Source organism: Meriones unguiculatus, chromosome 8 (assembly GCF_030254825.1).
Source record: "Meriones unguiculatus strain TT.TT164.6M chromosome 8, Bangor_MerUng_6.1, whole genome shotgun sequence".
In the NCBI taxonomy this organism is placed as follows: Eukaryota; Metazoa; Chordata; class Mammalia; order Rodentia; family Muridae; genus Meriones; species Meriones unguiculatus.
The window spans coordinates 98769008-98794158 of NC_083356.1; the positions used below are offsets into that span (position 1 = coordinate 98769008).

Here is a 25151-nt window from a genome sequence, read left to right on the forward strand (position 1 = left end):
TATACACTCTGGTGAGTTTGCAGATTTGATCTTAGAAACCTGTGGAAACTTTCTTGTGAAAACAATGTCATTATGCTAAAAAGAAAAATGCAATCATGGCAGTTTTTCTTTTTTTTTTTTTTTTTCAAAGCAAATCTTTTTATGCATTTTATTTTGGAGTCTTTATCTTTTTTTTTTTTTTTTTTGACATCTGAATGAGAGCCATTTATTTTTATTTATTTATTTTTTTCAATGCAGTTTATTCAGGAACCTTGAACAATCATCTGACCCTGGGGAAAGCCAGCCCACAGCTTAAATAGCCTCTGGGTAGCCAACCCAGGAGTGCCACGTGGGCAATGCAGATAGGTCCACATACATGGAAGCAAGCCAGATCCTCAGCCTTAGCCAAATGTGGAATTGTTCGTGACAGAGAGCAGTCACCATCGGGAAGGTGGAAGGCGGAAACCAGCTCCATCTTTAAGGCACAGCATTCCGCAGCTCTCTACAGTTCCCCCTTTTTGTTTTAAACGCATCAGGCAAGAGTAGAGGTCTGATCTCTGATATTAGAAATAAATTGGGACTTTGTACCGATGTTCATTTAGGTGTCATCCACCCAAAGAGCATCAGACCCGTCCGATACCTTTTTCTCAGAGGCGGGACCTGGGGTATCAACCCGCATGCAATCAGACATGCTCTTCTCTGGGTCCAAAGAGGCTGACCCTGAGTGCAGTGCTTAGCCTCGCATCCTGAGCGTAACATTTTAGCTTTTTATGGTATCCAACCATGCTTGGGGCGAATGTCCTGCTTCAATGGCTGTAAAGGCCTGAATGATCTTAACCCCCTCAAAAATGACACCAAGAGGAAATTTTGGGTGATATTTTAAGTCAGCTTGTAACATAATTTTATTATGATTATCTTATTTCTTATAGAGCATTTAATTATAGTGCCTTATTAACTCAGAGAATCACACTATTAAAAATATGGAAAGAGACACTGACAGTTTGGGGCCCTTTTAGAACATTAAAGCAATTCTACTGCCTCAAATGGGTATTACTAAAAGGTTTTAACACCATCAGTTCTCTGTCTGCTGGACAGATCTTTGTGAACAAGGGTAGGACTAGAATGATAATAACCCCAAACCCAAGACTTTGATATTGAGGTTCCTTGAAACTGATGTTTTTCAAAGTGGGTTCATCTCAAAATTAAAAGCAAAAACAAAAAACAACAACAACAACAAAAAACATTCACAAGGGCTGCACCAACAGTACAGCAGCTTTTAAAGAATAAACTGCGATCAACCCATCTAGGGGAAAATACTTCACAGCTATCTGGCTTTCGGGACATTATATAACTTGTAAATGGCTCAACATCTTTGGCTATGAGGATCACATTGTTATCCATACCCATGAGTTGTTAAGAAGATTAAATGAGCACAGATATTGCCTAGAAACATTGTAAAAACTGCATAAAGGGAAGTTAATTATATCAGATCCTTATGAAAAATCAAGACTTAGCAGATAATATAGCCAAATATGGCACCTGAAGTTAATTCTTAAGTTTCTCCCTATAAAGCTGCTAACTGGGAAATCTTGTGAAAAACAAAACAAAACAAAAACATCTGGTTCTTAATCATCCTGGCATTTTTTTTCATTCTAGATTTTTTTAAATTTACATTGATGTTCTGCCTCTATTTTTTCATTCTAGATTTTTTTTAATTTACATTGGTATTCTGCCTCTATGGATGTCTGTATAAAGGTGTCAGATCCTCTGGAACTAGAATTATAAACAGTTGTGAACTGTCATGAGGGTGCTGGGATTTGAACATGGGCCCTTTGGATAAACAGCCCATGCTCTTAACCACTCAGCCATCTCTCCAGCTCCATCCTAGCATTTAAAAAAAAAATCTGACTTTTTCTTAAAATTATATAATCACTAAAGATAGGAAGATCCCATCATGTTTTATTCTTCTCAGAAACAAGCTGTAGGAGCTGTAGTGATGGCTCAGTGGTTAAGACAACTTGTTGCTTAAGTTTGGTTTTCAGCACCCACATCAGTGGGATCACAGCTGCTCTTAACTCTAGCTCTAGGGTATCTGCTGGAGTAACAGGTACACACCCCGTGCTCTGCTTTTTATATGAGAGCTGGAAATTCAAACTCAGGTTCACACCAAACAAGTACTCTTACAAAACAAGCCATCTCCAAAATTCAAAAGTTTCCATTTTAAAAAAGACAGTTGAAAACATTGGCTATCTCTGGATTGTCACCCTACTTTTCCTGTCATTTGTAGGCTTATGTTGATAACTTATTTCAACTTGTTCAGTGTTCTGTAAACAGAGCAAAATCGGTTCTCTTAATAAGCTTACTTATGTTCGTTTCGAAGTTTTAATGACAAACCAAAGAACTCTGGGAACATTTTTAAATTGGGTGATTCCTGATTTATTTCTTTTGCTTAATTAAACCTCCTGCTTGACATGAACTTTTTTATCCATAAAATATTATTTAGAGGAGTGATATTAAATTTTCATAAGAGGAAGTTGCAAACCCAGTTTAATTTTGAATTCTTTCTGCATAAAATATTTACTATCTTCTCCTTATCTAACCATTGTTTAATGGCAAATTATCCATTATGTTTCTTGAACTCTGATACTTAGGATATACTTCATCAGATTCAAAAATTAAAGAGAATATCAAAAGGGCCTGGAGAGGTGGCTCAGTGGTTAAACGTTCTGTCCTTGCAGACGATCTCAGTTTGGTTCATAGCACCCATGTTAGGCAGTTCACAACCTCTTGTAACTCTAGCTCTAGAGGCTCTGTTGCTCTCTTCTGGCCTCCATGGACACCAAACCACAGGTGACTGACTCTCTCTCTCTTTCACACACACACATACACACACACACACACACACACACACACACACAAGCAAAAGTAATTTTTTAAAAAGAATAATAAATAAAATAACTCCCCACTGCCTAACTGTGCAAAACATAGCTAAAAGTTATTGGCTGAGAGGACCAGAGAGAAGTCAAGGGGAACAGTTCTTGAGCCTGGTCCTCAGCTCCATAGGGACTTAGCATTTGTGCAGATGGTTCATTTTGCAAAGAATCTCTCATGTTTCTAGAAATTCAAGTCATTGAATGTCAAGAGTGGAAGTCAAGTTTTGTGTTCAGACAGAATCGAAGACATGTTCCCCAGGTCCCCAAAGTCTACGGCTATTTTTATGTTATATTCTCTGTTTTCTGAAAACATAAAGGTGCTGAAATCCAGTTTTGATCACTGAACGTTACCACGTAGCTAAGTGCCGCCATGGGGCTTCTGTGACAATGGTTCAGCCAGCACCAGTGAAATATTACATAAACTGACAGTACTTTCATTTTATACCATTTTATTGTAAACTAAGATCCAGCTACATGCAGCTTTCCTTCCCTCCTCAAAAGCATCCTCGGCCTCTATATTACATGGGTTGGGGGAGAGTGTCTGTCACAATGGGCAAGGGTGCAGAGGAAACAGGAGCCTGGCCAGCACTGGCAGGTACCATCTCTGAGGGTCTTTTCCAAGCAACACTATGATTTTTGTAAGGTTCTTTTTCCCACTCCCTAAAGCCTTGTAATTGGCATTGCCTTCCTTCCTCAACATTGGAGCACTTCATGGGGATGAGAAGCAATCAGTCACAGGCATTTGAAGGAAATTGCAGAGGACACTTCCATATCCTGCAGTTCCTGTGGTGCACAAATGCATGCAGTAGCAATTAAGGGCCTAAACTAAGAGAGGAAAATTAATAGGAAGAGAGTTGCTGAGCCCTACTGCAGTCAGCCAGGACAAAAAGTTTATTTCAAGTTCTGGACTTTGATCAACTGCGGCTAAACTAATAATATTGCTAACATGGGGGAACTCATATTAAGAAGCAATCAGATCAGCAGAGGCCAGAGCGGGGACAGATACCCATGGTATGACTTGATACAAAGCCAAGAAATGAAAGAGGAGGTGGTATAGGTATTTGATGAGAATAAAGGCATTTCCTAACTGCCCTGAGTTGAGTCTTCCTTGAAGGGGCCAGGAGTTACTCTTAAAATTACATTAGAAACATATAGATATTTGTGTATTTATCAATATGAAAGAAAAATGTTTAATTTGTTGCAAGTGGTCATACTCAAGTTAACTAATTTCAACCTCAATGTAATTCACCCCATTTTGTAGTTTTCATTTTTTCTCAGTTAACATTTTTGTTGTCCTGCTAAACTTTGAAACTCAAATCTTCCTGTATCATTACTTGGGGTTTCTATTGACATAAAAAAAAATTGTATGCTATTTTTGTGGCAGCATTGGGTAGTTTTTAAAACTACCAGTAGAGGAACAATTTATGTTGGAGTGTCTTCTTATAATGGCATGGAATTTGCAAAGCGAAGGGCTGGGCTGTAAGTTTTACCACACTGAAAGGAACTTGAAACACAATGAGTAAATGTCATAGAGAGTCATCCCATGTAGACCTTTGGGACCATGCCCCCTCACTGTCAATATATTAGGAGCCCATAGCTCCACCCTCTACGTGAAGCAGATGGGGGGAGCAAATGCAGAGGGAGGTCTACAGTGTCAGTGCTGGAAGAAAAAGCAAATGGACTACTTAGAGTCACACTATGCCTTAAAGGAGACCTTGAGATTTCAAAACAGAACACACAGCAGAAGGCTTATGTGTATAATTTACAGTGAAGTCAGCAAGTCATAACACTTATGAGAAAAGTTGCACATTTCATCTTTCTGAACTATGTGTTAATGAGTTCTGTATTTTGCAGTTTATTGCCACCTAGACCCAGGGGATGCACTGGGGAATCAATGGTCCTGTGGTTTAGAGTGAGTCACTGCAGTTAGCTGCAAGCTCTATGATCTCGTCGGAATGTGTCATCTTCCAGTTACACAGCCACCTGCTGTGGTGCACAAAATGTCCCTTCGAGGGGTAGTCTCCCACCAGCCATGAGCAACCAGGCAAAGATGACAAAGACTGTGCCCATGACTCTGGTATCTGAATCTGGCTTACTCTGTTGCCTCTAGTTATTAACTTTATCTGATTTCTATTTGAAATGTCCGATTTGATTCTGCGGTGTGTTTCTAGCTACCTTGTGCTTTACCACTCTGCTCTAGCAATATTAGTATCAGTAATTACTGTGTAATTTACGGATCTCTTTCTGGGTCCAAGGTATATGCTAGCTGTTTCCCGTGCTTTTTTCTCAATATTTCACTACTATACAAATAGGTACAAACACTGAAACTCAGGAGATAAAACAATTTTCTCTGTGGTCACACAATTAGCAAGTGACAGCTCTCAACTTTGGCTCTGAACTTTGTTACTCTTTCTGAGCAAAAAAAAAAAAAAAAAAAGACAAAAAGCCCTTGTGCTCAATGCACTTGGAGCCATACCCCGCTTCTAAGGGGCTCATTGAGTTTGGGTTCCTTCACATTTGCCACTCAGTTTGTCATTTGTTGACTTCTTTTTCCACAATGGCTCCTTTCTGTCTTCATCCAGAACTAAATCTCCTTAGATCAACTTCAGCATCTTTGTATCTTATACATCTGGGCTCCTTTGCCAGTGAGACTGCCAATACGCCATATAGTTATAGCCAATATATGGTGGGAAATAGAACTATCTTTGGAGTGTTCCCTCTGCTTGGTTAAATTCTATTTCAGAGCCACTGGCCTGCCATGGGATATCAAAACTAATACAAAGTCTTTTTAAGAATGCTCATCCTTTAGTCCTCCTCAGGTACCTAGAACCCATTCCCCCAAAAGGTTAAAAGTCAAATGGAAGACATGAACACAGCCTATACTTACAGTGCCACCTGTCTTCAGGCAGCACTTTCCCCTACCCTGTCAGCAGTGTTCAGCCTGTCCTCACACAGGGAGATGGGAGCACACTTAGCTCTTCCTAGCCCTGGATCTGGAATGCCACATGCCCATAGGTTCCAACCTTAGCCTCTAATTCCTAAGCTGTTTAACCTATCCCTCCAGGCTCAGGATTTCACACTCTGCGATGCCCCACCCCCTTTCTATGAACGATAACCCCCCTTTCATGAATGATAATAGAGGCTAACAGATGAGACATTTGTCATCTGCTTCTCAGCAGTAGAATTCTAGTCATCCCCTCCTTCCATGCTGCCCTGCTTCAGACAGTCTCAAGACCCTATGCGTGTTTCATGGTGTTTCTATGACAAAAGCCACACACACGGTCTTCTTAGTTAATCTTCTCACTCTTCCAGCTCTGAAGGTGGCAGAGGGTCATCGCCCTTAAACTGCCCAGGTCCTCCTAGTTTCAAAAGCTCCAAGAGAAGGACCTCTAAACTCTGAGAGGATCTCAGATACAAATATACATGCTGACCTTTTGACCTTTTGAAGGCTCCAGTAAAGGACTGTATAATCATACAGCTAGCCCATTATCTATGCTATCCAACATGACTCTTGTCACAAAGGGGAATCCCCGAACTGGTTGAGAATTTTCCTGACCATCAAGTCTGCATCCTTTTTGTTGAGCAGCTTTTCAAAATCTATCTCCTCCATTTGACTCTAAGCAGAAAAGATAATCCAGACAGTACCTTAAATGTCTTGGAAAATGTCTCCACTCTATGAAGCCCATTACTCAGGAACTCCTTTTCTACCCAGCTTTAGTATCCCCAAGCTCACCTTTCTCCTGTTTCCAATACTTTTGAGTGACGAGTCCTCATCAGACTTGTCTTTAACATCTGCTATTTATTCTAATCATTGGCTGAAGGTAATCTAGTCTTCTTTATATTAATCAACCTCAAATTGATATCCTCAAAATTCTTCTGGCTTTTCCACACTTCCAATTCCAAACCCACTTCTGCATATTTGGTATTCTAGATAGCAAAACCCAGTTTAGTGGGGTTTTTTTTCTTTTAATTACTGTATAAAAATTACCACACACCACAGATTTGGCAGTATAAAAACAAGACTCTTTTACTGGCTCAGAATTTTGTGATTCAGAAGTCCTGTACAGTGTATAAGTTTTAGGCAAAGCTTAAATTCTTGGAGAAATTTTTGCTTACAACGTTTTTGGTTTTGTTTTTGTTTTTTTATAAAATTAAGTTCCTTATGGTCACATGCGACTTACAGCTTTGCATTGCTTCGATGGCTCAGTTCTACAAGGCTACCCATGTTCCCTGCCTGATAGCTCCTGCACTTTTTGGGCCATTGGTAACAACTCCTGTTCCTCTTGTCCTTCAAGTCTCTAGCCACCCTGGGCAACCAGTCACAGAACATCCTCTTCTCTAAAATATTCCTTTGGGAATGGATCATCCTGAAAATGTCTCAGCTTTGCAAGCATGAAAGGAAATTTCATGTTATTTCCAGTTTTGGTGAGGAAGAGTATGTAGAGGGCTAGGGAGGAAATCACAGAGGACATCTTTCAAGTCATCTTGCTCAGATGTACTTGCTGGCTTCTCTAAACCCTAAGGGTCCTAAAGATGCAGGGTTTACATTTAAGAATCTTTAAATGTAAGTTGTATCAATATTCTGTGCCAACCTTTTTTTCCTACCCAGAGCTCTTTAGAGAAGTATCTAAAAACTTGATAGTACACTATCAAGTTATATAGGACCTCAAAAGAAACCTCAAGATTTTATGAAAATTTTCTCTCATATGAATCCACAAATTTCCACACCAGGAGAAGAGCTTTGACCTGAATTGTAAATTCTCCCAGGAGAGTGGAGCTTCTGGAATCTTATGAGCAGAACTGTCTTAGCCATCCGATCTGTACTCTGTCTTTACTGTCATTGCCAGATAGCCTGTGCCCTATGCCCTGTCTCCTCCCTTGTGGTTCTCTGCAGGTACATATAAATCTGGGTGATTGCCAGAACATTCAAGTGTCAACATCCCACTGAAACCATGACTTTGGACATTTACTGAATTGATGGTACATCAACCTGAGAATTCCCCAAATGGAAGCTCCCACCCCAGAATACCTCTGAGGTGATACTGAAGATTATATACCTACTGGGGGAATCCTGGTTTCCTTAATAATGCCTCCCAATTCAGCTGCTTGTGGTGCTGGGTTAGGATTTGGCTGAAAGTTTTCGGAGAATTGTCAAACACTACACCAGAAAAGACGTATGTCTCTAGTATATGGGCCTTGATCACAATCTCCATCCTGGAAGAAAAGCTAGAACTACTCTTGCCTTGGACCCCATGGAACCCTAGACTTGGCATCCCATAGCAATGCATCTCCTAAAATCATATGATACAGAGAAATTATTATGATATTCTCATACCATCTTAAGAGCTACATACAGGGAAACTATGGTACAGAGACTAATATCATATATTAGTCATTTTATGGCCCATCTGGCAAAATAACTTTGTTCCTTACAATATTCTGTGCTCATTCATAGAAAGCCATCATCCTATGATTTTATCATGACAATAATTTCAAACATAGAGAGAAATTACCTGTGAAAATTACCTGTCAGCCAGCAACTTATCTAATCTTGTCTTATCAACATCGTTCTCAAATCTTGAGAGAAAACTACAAAAAGTCTGAATATTCTATCCAACTGGAGTTTTATACCACAGAGAAAAATGTAATATAAGGTGCTGGGCACCTGTAAACTTCAGCACGAAACACAGGCTAAAACATTATCTTAGCAAATGAGCCCAGAAAGATATATTGAAGGAAGAAGCATTAGGGAGAAGCGAGTGTCTTGTCCAGACATCCTCTGGTGAGGTCCTATGCGGGGCAGAGCTCCTCTGTCTCTGCTGCTTTGTCCTGAGTAAACAAAGTCAGGTGGGAACTGCAGGTGAGAGAATAAGAGGAAGCAGAGCAGCACGCCTCAGTCAGGGGCACTGTCTGCAGGAGTATCACCGGTAGGGAGATTATCTGCCAAGCTGTGGTAATGCTCTGGAAAAACAAAGTTTGCTTCTAGCATATGAAATAGTTAAAACAACAGGAATGTAAGTTTTTAATTAATGAAGGTAGCCAGAACTTTTGCTCAGTACTTTTGATCAGTATGTCTGTTGACAATGGAACTCTCCTCTATGTAGAAATAGATATGCAGAAATGCTGAACAAAATAACATACATGAGATCCCTCTATCTCTCTCTCTCTCATGTGCACAAACACACACACACACGCACACACACACATGCACGTACATGCACACACAGGCACACTCCCAGTGTTGAATACAAAGATGGACTCCAAAATCAGACCAAGGAGATGCAGCTGTTAGAGGAAAACTAGATGAAAGGGTCTGAGTGGCCTTTCCTTTTCCCTTTCCCAGGAGCTGGAACCAACAACAACAGATAGACAGAACCTGGGTAGACACAGAGCAGGGATTAGCATAGCGTGATCCCTCCCTGAGGAGTGGCTGGGAGGCCTCCGTAGGCCTGGGCACCGGATCAAAGGCCATCGCTGCAGTACGCTAAGCTAGTGTCATGCCTGAGAACCCTGACATCTAGACAATAACACAGAGGCTGGTTCTGAGCTGGCAAAATGTATGTGGCCCTCAGCACAGGCAAAAGTAGGAACTGTCTTCAGAGATGGTCTCGTTGCCTGGTTTCAGCTCAGAAAGGAAGGTATGATCCACAAAGGAAGCATAACACCTTCCTTCTTGGACCATTTAAAATCTCTGTGAAACTGTAGAAAGTTCAGGCAATATTTAAAGGCAAATGGCCAGAGGAACAAATCTTCGCAATCCCAGTAGCTAGTTAATACATAGCATTCTGCAATTATGAGCCCCATATGTATATTAATAAATAACAAATGGGAAAATAGATAAGAAGTACAGATAAACAATCTGTAAAAGAGAAAATGTTCCAGTAAACATAAGAAGACACTCAGTCTCAGAAATAACCGTGGAAATAAAAATTAGAGTGAAGTGCTTTTCACATTTATCAGACTGGCAGAATTAAAAATAAAACAATTATAATAATCATATAAAGTTTAAAGCTCATGTAAAATTGAAAATACATTACTCCTCCAACATAATCATTTCACTCCTGGAAGCACCTAGAGAAATCTCCAGTTAGGCCAAAGGATGTCTGCATGGTGGCTACAGCTACATACTAGGCAAAACAACAGATCTTTGCAGGCTGAAGTGAAAGCCATTAAGGAGAAATTGGCAGGCATGTGTACTGTGGAATACTAAAGTCCAAGTTAATGTAAGAATGATTCAAAATAGAAGCTGGAATGGAAAAAAAAAGAGTTTTGTAGAATGGTGATGTATGATAGTGTTCATGAAAAAGGAAATTAAACAACAGTCTACATGTTAAATGTTTGAGCAGCTATATATGGTTCTGGGATAACAGAAACAAAACCTTTAGGGAGGTGAAGAAGGTGCTGACTAAGGTCTCAGAAAAATGACTTCAACTTTGTAACACTCTACTTACTTTTTTTTTTAATGTGAGAAAATAAAAAGCATACTAATATTTTCACTGCTAGGTGATGGGTACCAACATAGTATATTAATCTCTGTATTTTAAAGGTATTTCCTAAAGGGAAATTATTAGAAGAAGAAAATAACTGGAATAAACCAGATACTTGGTTCTATACAATTTCTAAGGGTTGAAATGAAATGTCAGAACATGCAGAAACACAGCAAGGTCACCACAACTCTACACACGCACAAGATACCTGGTCTCGAATTTCACACATGTCTGTCATTATCACACGCAAGACAGTGGAGCGAGACCCTGCAGGCAGCCTAATGGAATGCAGCTAGGCCCAAATGTACCAGCATGTGGGCATCTTGACACCTTCTCAGCCATCTGCTTCCTGGCGCTCCCAGGGACAGGCTAGGGCTTACATTCTGAAATGTGGAAAGCGTGTTGCAGCCAGCATCACTGAAGTTCTCCCTGATCTCCACGGTGCCTTCTTACCTTAGGCTTCACTAGTCCGGCCATCACCTTGGCCACCATGGTTGACAATCGTTCCATCCTTTACTCTCTCTGTGTTTCTTTGCTCGCTTGCTTCCGTTTTCAGATGCAAAGTGTCATCCCTTTCTGAAAACTCAGAAAGTCTTTCTTTCTCATGGTTTAAAAACTCTTCCCTTTCTATAAATCTTCTATGCCGAATGCAAAGAAGACTATGAGCAATGTTTTCCACTCTCCCTGAGTATCCACGCCAACCTCTCAAGTACAATCTAGCTTCCACAATAAATGTGCTCCCTCCCCCTATTAGTAATTGACTTATTTCGTTTGTCTTGGTCTTTGGAAACCTTCAGGAAGTGGAACTCTTTTTTTACGGCCCTTTACATGCCCCCTAAGGTGATATTACATGTAACTACTGCTTAGATACACAATGCTTTCTGTGCTCAGATTTACTTGTAGAAAAGAAATGCTCTGCGAGCACTCTATTTAGAAGTCAAATCTAGGGATGCACAATTCAAATACTGTTCTTTCATGATCACAAATAATTGGTAGGTTGCCCCACAAAGATACACAGTTCACTTGCATTATCTGAAACATGATCAATATTTAGTAATTATTGAGGTTCATGCAGTTACTCCTTTTAAAAAAATCACTTGTCTTGATGTGGGCCTGATGAAACCACCTAATTCACCTCTTCAGGAGAAGAAATGGAATTCAATTTTTAATTTAGAAAAAAGATAAGAGCAGGGAAAAGCGATCCTTCCTGGCAGCTGATTTTGTCAAATGGTCCTAGAACCTTCAGTGTGTGGCTGGGCACACATGCTGCTTCTCACTACAGTCAGCTTGCTGGCGTGAAGGCACGGCACAAGTCAAGATCAATGACAAGCAAGGAGTCAAAAATGCAGCAAAGCTGGCTTATAGCCTCAAAGACCACAGTTCCTGTAGACTGCAGCACTCAACTTTGAAGGAAAAAAAAACTCCTTAAATGAGGGCTTCACAGACTTCATTGATCACACAGCCCCAAATGAGAGCCATGGTCACAAGTACAAAAGGCAGTCCACCAATGGCCGTGAGTTAATCAGTCATTCTTAGCACTGTAAGCAGCTTTTTAAAAAAAAAAAAAATCATTTTTTACATCATGCAGATCAAGTCGGTACAGGTGAACTTTCCGGGTCCTGATATGCAAGACTGGAGGAGCTATGCCAGAGAATCGATTTCCTTTCACTGCTTTGGTCACGGGGTAACTACCTTTCGTGAATAATTTCCAGAGTCAGCAGCTCCCTGAAACATTGCCTGATAAGTCTGATAACATTTTTAGCTAAAAATATCTTTACTGAAAATTCTGCAATTTTTATTGTAGGGACAGACAGAATGTCTAAATTTCATAATAAAATAATGAAAACAATCTCTAAACAATTATATCTTCAGGATGTGGATGAGATTTTGGTGAGCATTTTTAAGATTTAGAAATAAGCATTTGCCTCAAAGAGGAATGGTAAATTTGCATAACTAAAAAAACCCTAATAAATAATAAAGAAATGAAGTCTTTAAGGGCCTTTTGACATTCCATGAATTGTCCACTTTCACTGGTACAATGTATTCTGCGAACAAGTACATTTCTAACTATCATTCGCCATATTGCCATAAACCAATATACTCTCCCAACACACTGAAAGCTTTATCCTGTCCCTTCTTAGTGCAAGACTTAAGAACAGACACAAATTTTGACACCTCCCCCAACCATGGAGTGAACTTAGTCCCAGACACCTATCTGTGTTCATGCATCAAAGCTCAGTCAGGCAATTAGGAAGCCATCCACGCCTCAGGGAAGCAGGGGATTATATACCTTCGTCTTTGTCTCCTCCCTTTGCAGCAGTTCTTTCTCCTTCCATAGTTTTGATTTCTCCTCTTGCCTCTCTCTTCTTCTGGCTGAAATCTCCATTTCCAGTCTTGCTAACTCTTCCTGCTGGGCTCGCCATTCAGAAACCTGAAACACAAAGAAACCCTTGTTTCAAAAGCTCTGCATTAGCACATGCACTTCACAGGGGACAATGTTCTGTGTCGAAGAGGACTCAAGTTTTTTCAAATGCCCATGTACATTTTGTGCATATATGAGGATATGACATGTGTGCAGACTAACATAGAAAACAATAACTTTAAAATAACTCATGCAGGTACCCTAGCTGAACTAGGGAAGTAATAAAACTATGAATTTAATGCAAAAAAACCATAACTTCCAAAAAAAATTCTAGGCTGGGTTGCAGCTTATTGCTTTCCTTGTGTGTGAAATGCTTTATCAGTGGGCATGTTGATGTGGAATGGTGAAAATGCCATGGGGTCCCACTCCTAGACAAAATCTGACAGCAACCAATAAGTTCTGGAGGAGAACTGGCCTCCAACGCAGAGGGGCCAGCCCTGAAACCATATACACACAAACAGCAAACGTGGACTCAGCGTGCTGTGTTTGTATGTACTTGTGCATCTGTACACATACATGTATGCATGCACGTAATGATAACAGTCAAGGAAAACAGGCTGTCAGTTTGAGAGCATGGGGTAAGGGAAGGGTTTGGAGGAGGGTAGCTGGGAGGGGCTGGAGGGAGGAAAGGAAGAAAGTGATGTAATTCCATTTCAATAAAAAAAAAACATTAATTTTTTAAAGTAGAATAATTTTTAAAAGAAACTCTGCTTTTACACATGGGCATAAATCTGGAAAGTAGAAGAAATAGTTATTTTAAAAATTCTAAACTTCGGGACCTGAGAATATAGCTCAGTTGGTCAAGTAATCATGTGGAACTGAGTTCAATCCTTAGCACCTGTGTAAAAAAAAAAAGTCAGAGGCAGCACGGGCAGGTTTTTGAGCTTGCAGAAGAGCTGGGATAGCCAAAGAGCTCCAAGTTATCGGTGAGAAGTCCTGTGTTGAAAATGATGGTGGGTTGGGCCAGCCAGATGACTCAGCAGGTAAAGGCACACACTGCCATGCCAGATGACCTGAGTCCGGTCCACGTGGGTCAAGGGGAATACGTTCCATTCCGGCAAGTTTTCTTCTGCTCTCCGTGTAAATGCTATGGCACAAGTGAACCCACGCACAAGGATACACCGCAGAAATGAAATTCTAATTTAAAAAGTAAGGTAGAGAGCAATCAAGAAAAATACCCAATGTTGATCACTGGCCTCTACACGCACGCACAAACACACACACACACACACACACACACACATTCAACCACCACCCAAATTCTGAAATGGTCCTAGGACCTTAAAAGGTTTAAGAAATACTGGCATATTTCGGCTTCCTTATTTTCTAAGCATGGGAAATAAGCATAGTTAAGATGAAAACATACAAAAGAACTTCTTGGGTATGGATATGTGCTATTGGTAGACAAATACTTGTCATAGCTTTGGTCCATATGTAAATACATATCACTATATAAAACACATACAGCCTTTCACCCACATCCCTGCCACCAGGAAATTATCCAAAGACCATTTTACTGGTTAGTTTGCTTTTTATTTTCAAATTGGCACAAGCTGCAGTCATCTGGGAAGGGGGAACCATCACTGAGTCAATGCCTCCATCCAACTTCCTGAGGACAAGTCTGTGAGCCACTGGGGTGGGAGGGCCCAGCCCACTGTCAGCAGTGCCAGCCCTGGGCAGGTGGCCCTGGGTTCTATAAGAAAGCAGGCTGAGTCAAGCTGTAGAGAGCAAGCTGGTAAGCAGCCTTCTTCGTGGCCTCTGCTTGAGTCTCCGATTTCCTTTCGTGACGGCCTATAAGCTGGAAGCTGAAATAAACACCTTCTCTCACGCATTGCTTTTGGTCATGGTCACAGCAATACAAGTCACACAACAACACAACCGTCAGCTAGACAAGTGTACAAACGTGCACCATACCCGATGCTCGCTGCAGTGGGGTTTGAAACAGAAAATTTGGGAGAAGTCTAAATGCCCTTCAATAGAAGTTGGCCTGAATCAGTTTTGGTACTTTCATACAATATCTATGATTGGTAAAGACACCAATTTTTCTATATTTGTTGATAAAAATGTCTATAATGTTTTAGATGCAAAAAACAATGTAAAACTACATTTATAGTATGATCTCAATAGCATAAAGTGTCTGTGTATGTATGCAAAGAGAGACTTTTGGAAGGAGGTTTAACCACATGACAATAGACTCTCTGAATATTATATTGAAAGATTTTGAAAAGTTATTCTAACCTTTCTAGGCTGGGTAAAGTTAATCTAACCTTTCTAGGATGGGTACATAATTTTCATAAACAAAAAATAAATAAGACTAGTGAAAAATAGAGTCAAACTTTTTTTTTCCAATCCTTGTGCTCCTCTGGCTGACAAAGCAGGGAGGCAAAATACATGAGCTTGCAAAAACTCCTCTCCAAAAATGAAATACATAATTTTGCAAATATCTGATTCAAGCATCATTCATTAATAACACACAAAATTAAAATTAAAAAGTACTGTCATCCAAATATGATCCAAGTACCGCTAAATAGTTTAGCCTTTTAAATAGTTTATATTAACTTCAAATTTTTAGTTTCCTAAAAGCACATTTTGCCATGTCTATGACAATAGGCAAGAAAATGCCTCCTCCTGTCTTGCAAGCACAGTGTCTACCCCATCACCCACCTCTGATCAGCACGGCGGAGTTCTTTGGATCTGAGGTCTTGAACAGGTCACTTAAAGGCCACACCTTGTCTTTAAGTCTTTTACCACTTCTACAGTAAAAATCAAGTCTCTGGACGACTGCTGCCAATGGCCTCCCTCCTGAACACTCAAAGGGCTAATTCTGTTCTCTCCTCAGCCTGTTGCCTATCACAGCGTAGAAAGGATTCTTGCTTTTGATGCCATGTCCTAGCTCTTCATGTCCACACCTTCAACTGTGCGTGTTTCTCTCTCCCTGCTCCGTGTCCACTCCACCCCGTACTCTCTTCCACCTCTAGTCTTACTCCCTATTTCATTACTTAAATCTCTTCTATAAAGTCATCTCTTGCTGAGGGTGACTGCAAAATCTCCATTATCAGCTCTTTCTGCCTGTAATCCAACTCTCCACAAATCCTTAAAAAACTTTCCTGTTTGTTAGTGCTTCTAGGATCCAGAGTTTCAGAGTTAAACTTGGGGCCTCTTGTCTATTCACAGCTTCACGCCAAGCCCAGAGTCCATGTCTCTCCTCTAATACCTGCTTCTGTCAGCAGGAACACATGTCTCCCTGGAGTGTGGGTTATTGTCATCGTGTTTGCCCATCAATATAATTGTTTCTTTGCATTTCACAATAATCTTTGACAATATAAATAACTTGATCATTATATATATATTTATATATATATAATTTCATGATTATATATGTATATATATAATTTGGTTATATGTATTTAAGCTTAGATGAGCTTTTCTTTATGAGAAATCAGTTTCAAAACCATTGAGATTGGCTGTAATTCTCTAGTTCACTCAAAATCTTTTCAGTCAAATGTAATTATTGAACAAGAGTAGGTTTACAAGGGTGATGTCAATTGATTACATTGACTCTCTCACTCCCAACCCCACAATAATATTGTTAGTATGTAATTTCTAGGAAAGTTTGTTTCTTACCTCTGCCTCAGATGACCATTCTTATTCATATTCTTTTTAACTGTATGTGACACCAACTCTTTTTTTTTTCTTAATTTTATCTGTATGAGTGCTTTGCTGTATGTTTGTCAACCATGTGAAAGCCTCGTGCCAGAAGATGTCAGAAGAGGGCCTTGCCCCTCCTGAGACTGGAGCTGTAGACAACTATAGAAAGCCATGTATGTCCTAGGGTTTGAATGTCCTATACAAGCACAACCGTTTGTCCTAACCACTGAGCCATCTCTTAAACCCCCAGCTCATTCTTATTCAGGGACTGATGCAAACACTCCCTACTTGCAATATCCTTGATTTCGCTCCATTTTACAAGATCTTAGCATTCATCTGGGAACCAAATTACGGCTCACGGTTTTCATAAAACAACTCTAACACATGCAGCGCTGTTTTATTTCATGCACCAAACTATACTCCATGCTATATACCATACTATAACTCACCAATTCTGCTAAACCTGCTGCTTCCATTTAGAACTCATTTGCCTCCTCCTTATGTTGTCAGACAGAGTATTGGTACATCATAGGTACTTAATAATGACTCTAAAAGTAATTAACGAAGCTAAACAGTTTGCCCAACAATCTGCCTAAGTTGCCGTTTTCTGGCACTTGTAAGTGTGAAGAATCCCTCTTCTGCTCTCCTGAAAAGACAAAGTATGTTGACTCTTTTTTGAAGGATGCACATAGATTTTTTTTTTTTAAGCACAAGATTGTAAAACTACAGACAAGCTCACTGATTATAACCCACTGGGGTGCAGATGTCAGATAGCAAGGGAAAGAAGCGCTGGGGCCAGGAAACCTGGAGTAAGGTTGAGCCTTCGGAAACCAAGCTGCTTCCACTTGATGCTGGAGTGACAGCAACAGTCAGACGCCTCTGCCATCTACCCAAAGTCAATAATTCACGGCATTGTTTGTGATTATACCTGTACCCGAAGACATGATTATAGAAGCCAGACCTGTGGACTTGTGCAATGTGACAAGGAGAGTCAGGCTTTTTAACAATGGGTACAGTCAAATGGGGCTTTTCAAATCACATAATGGATGAGGTGAAGAGCAGTGGGGAAGAGCGCCATTTGGGAGAAAATCTCACCCAACGTATCCTCAGAAAAAAGAGGTTTGGATGTGCTGAGAAAGACAACCCATTTCCAGATTTTTCTGAGAGGCCTAATAATAAGAAAGCTGGCAGGTGGGCAAAAGAATCGATAGCAGCACAATGGGCTAAAAAAGCGTAGAAACCTGAGTGATGCCAACTGAAAGGGAGAATAGCTTAGAAGAACATTCTGGCAATTTCATTTCAAAGGCTCTGCTAATTACACAGCTCTAAACAGAGCATGCGAACGTAACTGTGTGACAATAATAACCACGAAAGAACATTGCCTCCCTGGTAGCCAGGTGCACATTTTAAGAAACGCGTCGTTCAGATTATTAACTACAGGACATTTTTCCGGGTCTTTAGTTAATGCTTTAATATTCCTGCTAAGTGCGCCATCTCTGAATGAGATCTTAGCCCAAGAAAGGACAAACAGTGAACACATCAAGAGTGTGTTCATCTGCCACAAATAACCTTAGGACTTAAAATAGAGTACTTAGCATGTATTCCTTGCTCTTGCCGTAAAGTGAAATGGTTCAAATAAAGTTAAAATGTACATATGTTCTGAGGAAAAAAAAATGCAATGAAAAATCAAAAAATAAAGCCCTGAAAGATTTAAAGGCAATCACCAGAATTAATGTCAAGTTAACAGTGCAAACGCATTTTTACATCAAAGCACTTTTAACAAAACCTGTTATATCGATACTGTTATTATAATGGTTAGGCCACACCACATATCTGGTATAAGGAAGATTCTTTTGGGGAGGGGAAGGGGAAAGGAGTTAGGGGGCAGATGATCGGCTATGTAGACAGGCAGAAACAGCCATGAGGGCAGAGAAGGACAGAGAGAAAAACCATGGGGACAGAGGGAAACCAGAGAGATAGAGAGGTTGAAAGAAAGAAAGATAGATAGAGAGAACTGGGGAGGCAGGCGGGGTCTTTTTATCCCATGGTGCACCTGGTGGTGGCTGCAGGTAAAGGCAGGCTAGTGGGACTGCCTGTACACTAACGAATACTCTATAAAGAAAGGAATGTTTAACCCAGGCGTGCCAGGCACATCTCTGCACCTAACCAGCAATATTACTATTTTCAACAAATGTAATTTACCAACAATATCACTATTTTTGAATAAATACTTCACAAAGTTCTCGTATATTAAAGGAAGGACTGAGTTGCGTGATCTCAACAGTTCCTCTCATTCTGATACTGTTTCACTTATTACGTGAGTTTCCTTGTATAAAAAGATCACAATATATGACATACTCGGCAGTTTAATTGGCAAGCATAATGAATAGCAATGAGAAATATCAGTATTTTATAGGCCTCTTAAACAATTACAGATAATTAGGCATTAACATTATATCAGCCGTGGTTATGGAAGCGTAAGTAAGATGTAGTTATTTTGGGGGAGAAATAAAAAAGGCACTCTCTGACCAGTACCCATAACTGACAATAATAAAACATTAAAAACTACGTTCACCGGAGCTTATGGTATGCCAGGCCTATGCTATGCTTCTTAGGGTATTACATGGTGTGATATAATCCTAGTCATTCCCAAGCCTGCCCTCTGCCTTCCTCCTCTTTACCCTACCTAAGTCAAAGCTAGGATTCCTTCTCTCCTGGGAGGCTCTGACTAACCATGTCCAGACCAGACAGACACCTCTTCTCTATGTTCCTAGCACCTTGTCACTCTTCTGAATAACCTGGATCAAATCCACTGGGTGGGCTATCAGTTTCTTTCTTTTTCATTCATTCATTCATTCATTCATTCATTTTTTTTTTTTTTTTTTTTGAGACAGGGTTTCTATATGTAGCCTTGGCTGTCCTGGACTCATTTTTGTAGATCAGGCTGGCCTCAAACTCACAGAGATCCACCTGCCACTGCCTCCCCGAGGGCTGGGATTACAGGCATGTGCCACTGTGCCCAGCTGGCAACCAATTTCTTAAAAGCTCGCACAAATTTGTTTTCTGGTGTTGTCCGGAGCTTACATGACATGGGAGGCGTTGGCAAGTGTTTGGTAAACTTTTAGAGTGTTGCCCCATGGACAACGTTCTTGAGTTATCCTTGAAAGTAAGATGATGACATTGCCCCGGGACTGGCTACAGGAAGAGAATGCTTTGTACCACAACTTATTCCATTTTCTGATGCCTCCACTGTGGAGGGACCCTAGCTTTTTCTGAGTCCTGGCAGTGTCTGCACTTCCAGGATTGCATCACTGCTTGTCTGAGGGGGAAAATATCCAGAAACTTTGCAGGATTTTCAACACCCACCTCAGAGTTCATCAAGTTTGAGCACGTGTGTAAAAGGCAGCAAGAAAATCCTTTCTCTTTTCCCTCAATGTTGCCATAAGATTCCGAATTCAGTTCGGCTGAAAAATGTCAAATTTTCATTTTATTAAACCTTTAACACTTGAGAGCTCCATTAAAAGTTTTCCAAAATGTTCCATTGTTTTTCAGTATTACAGGACTAGGCCTTTTTTTTTTTTTTAAATCTTACGTGCCCCATTTCTGTTTAACGTCATTTAAGAAACAGTCCCTGTGATTGTGTGAATGCTATTAAGGCTTTCTATTCTCCACTTGGCATTTTTGCTTAGCTGAAAAATTTGGCTTTTCCTCTTAGCTTCACAATTATTCGTTGGATTCTTGGGTAACTTCATAAGCGCATTTTTATCACCCCTTTTTGATAAGTGCTTTCCATTTTCTTAGGCTTTTTATTAGTCTTTTTCAGACTCTCGGAGATTATGTACTCTTAACTGTTCCATGGCCATTACTTTTCAAAAAAAGTGTAATGTTTGACTTAATTGCATCCTGGATGGCCTAACCTTAGTACAAAACAAGACATCTAAAGAAACAACAATAGGCAGAAAATAACCAACAGCGGGGTGTTTGCTTTTCTTTGTTTGTTTGTAATGAACAAAATTTACAGCCTATCAGTCAATTTTATATATGAAGCAGATAAAGCCAAGCTGTCTAATACAGCAACTTAGAAACTCATTTGCCTATTGATTGCTAAGTCTTAGAAAAATCACTTTCCAACGTGAATATTAGCTGTTAAGCATTCAATAGGCATGCCCACAATTTGTATAACCAGAGGTTATACATAGAGTAAGGGACTAGGGAAGAGGGAAGGCTATCCTAAGCAAAAATATACAAGAATATAGAGTTACGGAAAGATGATACAGGCTACAGGCTTGGGGAGGGAGGCTGGAATAGAAATATTAAACAGAGAAGGGGAGGAAAGAGGAGGGTAAAAAGGGGACTATGGAGATGGATATCTAACAGTAAAGGCCATTTGAGACATCCTATGACAACCTGCTACAGTAGAAATTTAACACACACATACATATACATACATATATATAAATACTCAGATATATGAAACGTATAAGTGTGTGTGTCTGTGTGTGTGTAAGGAAATCTAAATAGAATCACCAAATAATGGAGAAGACAAAGCCACATCAAGATATCTCTTGCCACCAAGCGAAACCTCTGGAAATGGGTTACATCTGAATTGTTGGCCAAAGGGCCTCATGGAAACCTCCAAACAACTCAGGTGGTTGTCAAGGCTATTGGTCGCTCTCCACAAAGGATGCTGGTCCTTTCGCTGAAGACAATACCTATATACGTCAACGAACAGTGATAAGTCGCACTGGTGCCCAACTAGGACCTTCATCCCTGCTAACTAATGTTCACAGTATTGGAAGGTTCTTTACATGCTATCAGAAGAGAAAAGTAAACACTAGTCCAGCTACAAAGCCCTCAATCAAGAATGGTGACTTGCCTCTATGATATACTGGTGCAACTGTGGCACAAAAGTTGTTGGAGTAACTCATCTATTTGACTTAATTTGAAGCCCATTCCATGAGCTTGAACCCATGCCTGACACTGCTCAAGAACCTGAGACTAGATAGGCAATGGACCTAGGGGAAGGAACAAAGCAATGCAGTAACTCCTGATGACATTCCACTATACTCGTAGATTGTAGTCTTGCCCAGCCGTCATCAGAGAAGCTTTCTCGTGCAGGATGAGAACTAACAGAGATCCACAACTGGGCATGTGCTGAGAACAGGAGACCTTGGAACACTTAGCCTTAAATGAAACCCCTCCCTTCAGGACTCAGGGAGCTCTTAGGAAGAGGAGGCAAAAAGATGGTAAGAGTCGATGGAGATGGAAAACACCAAGGAAACAGTGCCTTGTGGGCACAACAGGGCTGACACATGTGTGAGCTCACAGGGACTGTGGCAGCATGCATAGTGCCTGCACAGGTCTAAGCCAGAGGCGTCACAAAACTAAGAGGAGAAGTGGACATGAGCCCCATGCTTAACCCAGAAGCTATCCCCAAATGTCAACTGCTCACAAATTAAAAAATTAGTTTTCTCTAATGGAGTCTCACTGGATATACAAACCATACTTAAGGGAGGGCCCCAACGCCCAGCCATGATGGCCAACACAAACAAACTCAATGGGTTTTTTTGTTTGTTTGTTTGTTTGTTTGTTTGTTTTGGAGTTTTGTTCTGTCTCATAAAGCTTTGTTTCGGTGATTTTTTTACTTTACTGGTCTTTTGTGGTCTCTTGTTTTGTGTTTTTATGGTGTATGTGTGTGTGTGTGTGTGTGTCTGTGTCTCTGTGTGTCTCTGTGTATGCATGTGTATGTGTATGTGCTGTTCATGCCTTTGTTTTGCTTTATTCTTGTTTGTTTTATTTGTCTGGTTTCTAAAGAGAGAGATGGGAGGGAATGAGGGAGCGGGATACAGAGTTAACAAAATGTAACCAATAATAAAAAGAAAAAATAATAAAAAAAGAAACACCCATTAGAGAAATTGTAAATTAGAGAAAAATGTAAACTAACAATATTGAAGAAACAGATTTCACTAAGTAAACATCAGAGTTGAACTGTTCAAGGAGCCCAACAAAATAAAGATTCCATATTTAAAAAGAGAGAGAGACAGAGAGAGAGAGAGAAAAGCTATGGAGTTGGATGGGTAGGGAGGTAGGGAGAAACTAGGAGGAGATAACAGGGAAAACTGTGATCAGAATATAATGCATGAAAAATGTTTTTAATTTAAAAAATAGAAAATTGGTAAGAGTTTCTTTTTAAAAAAATCACCTTCCAGTTCTTCTAAAATTTAAAAGGACCAGCTTAATGTTTTTTCAAACAATTTATAATCTCTATTATAAAGCTAGTATTGTGAATAGCAACTAGCATTTTTGTAAGTGGGAACAGAAGGAAACAGCACGCCTCAAGTAATGCAGTGGTAGTGTTTCTAAGAAAATGTTGTTTCCGTTTTGTGTATATTCATTTGTGGTGTACTATTATTCTCACTATGGGTCATGGTCAAAAGAGCTTGGAAACCCTAGGAACTCTCTGTAATGCTTCCCAAGGCTACGATGCTATGGCTCCATGGTCTAAAGGAAAAGCTATCATGCCGACAGCGTTGAGCACAGTCCTTCTGAAATCAATTTTGAAGCACAGCATAGATCGGAGACACGAGGTTTTGAAATCATAAAGTAGAGTTTAAATTGTGTCTTTGCGAATTATGAATGGGCTCCCTGGAGCATGATGTTTCACCATTTACTTTTAGGTGAATCTAAAGAGGAGTAATAATAATTCGTACTTACAAATACCACCCATTTGCATAAGCCCAAAACTCAGGCGCTACCTCAGCATTGCAGGTCCGTGATTTCCAGATACACATGGCCACACTGACTGAACTCTGTGACCTTCTCATCTGTCCCGAGCCTCATCAAATGAGAGCTTTCCTGAATCCATTCTTGCTACTCCTCCTTACTGAGGCCAGAGTAAATATTTCCAAATTACACATGTGATCATATTTTACTCCTCTTCACACCCTCTTTTCTTTTGTTCAATATTTTCCACGTTAGGACTCTAATTTGTGTCCTTAGACTATGAATAGTGAATGTACTCATCCGTTTTCTGTTACTATAATCAAGTCTTTCATATAAGGAACCTAGAAAGAAGAAACACTTGTTTTGTCTCAGAAGTTTCAGTCCACGGTCACTTGGTCCTGTTGCTCCTGTGTAAAACCACGGATCAGGAAGGGGAGTGCATAGCTCGGGCAAGCAGCTCATCTCAAGGCTGCCAGGAAGCAAACAGAATAAGAAACCAGAGTGCCACATTCTAGCTAAAGTATGACCAATGACCTAAAATCTCCAAATAGGCCTCACTTCTGTGAAGGGATCTATCACCTTCCTTCTGTGCTACCTACCATATATATGTGCATTTATGGTATATATGTGTAAAGCCATAGGTGGACAGGGACTTATTCTCTCTTGTATTTCCCTGAGACATTACCACAGTGCCTAACATAAGCAAATATTTAGTGGAAGTACTTTCAGTATTAGTTACCTTTTTCAATTTTAATTTTCATTCTTTCTTCACAATTTATTCGTTATATATCCCAATTGAAGCCCCCTCTCTCAACTCTCCCTAGTCCCACCCTCCCTCTCTCTTCCCCCATCCCCTTCCTTTAATCTACTGAATGGGGGAGTTCTCCATCATTGCCATCTGCCCACAGCTTAAGTCTCATCAGGACTGCCTGGATTCTCTTCCTCCATGGCCTGGCAAGGCTGCATCACCAGGGGGGAGTGATCAGAGAGCAGTCAACTGAGTTCATGATAGAGGAAGCCCCTGCTCCCCTCATTTGGAGATCCACATGGAGACTGAGCAGCCAATTGGACACATCTGAGCAGGGGGTCTAGGTCTTCTCCATGCATGGTTCTCCATTGATGCATCAATGTGCAGGACCCCCAGGGCTCAGATCCTTTAGCTTTGCTTGTCTCCTTGTGGGGCTCCTGTCCCCTCCATGTCCTTCTATCCCTATCCCTCTCTTCTTCCATAAGACTCTCTGGACTCTGCCCAATGTTTGGCCCTTAGTTTCACCATCTGCTTCAATGCCTGTTGGGTGAAGCCTTTCAGAGGATCCCATCCTGTTTCCTCTCTTCCACCACTTCTGGTGTCTATCCTGTTTGCCATTGTGAATGAGATTTAAGCATCCTCCCTAGGTCCTCCTTAGTGTTTAGCTTCTTTAGGTCTGTAGATGGTTATCCTATATTATATTGCTAATATCTGCTTATAAGTGAGTGTATACCATGCCTGTCTTTCTCTAAGTTACTTCACTCAGGATGATCTTTTCTAGTTCCATCCATTTGCCTGAAATTTTCATGATTTTCTTGTTTTTAATAGCTGAGTAGTATTACATTATGTAGATGTACCACAATTTCTGTATCCACTCCTCCATTGAGAGATATCTAGGATGTTTCCAGATCCTGGATATTATAAATAAAGCTGCTATGAACATAGTTGAGCAAATGTCCTTATTGAATGGTGGGGCATCTTTTGGGTATTTGCCCAGAAGTGGTATAAACAATCCTCTGCAGTAAAAGATCTTCTGGAGGTATCTCCATCCCTGATCTCAAGCTGTACTATAGAGCAACAATAATAAAAACTGCAAGGTACTGGCATAGAAACAAACTGGTGGATCGACAGAATCAAATTGAAGACCCAGAAATAAACCCACACACCTATGGACCTCTGATTTTTTACAAAGATGCCAAAACCATACAGTG

General features: G+C 40.3%; 1 protein-coding gene across 2 annotated transcripts in view; it reads right to left on the reverse strand.

Moving 5' to 3' along the window:
* Positions 1 to 25151, reverse strand: part of Ccdc148 (coiled-coil domain containing 148) — a 241589-nt gene that overhangs the window by 70026 nt on the left and 146412 nt on the right. For both annotated transcript variants that reach the window (XM_060390194.1, XM_021638823.2), the window contains one exon: positions 12690 to 12830. In XM_060390194.1, coding sequence (XP_060246177.1) covers positions 12690 to 12830 — 141 coding nt within the window. The remainder of the gene's footprint in view (positions 1 to 12689; positions 12831 to 25151) is intronic.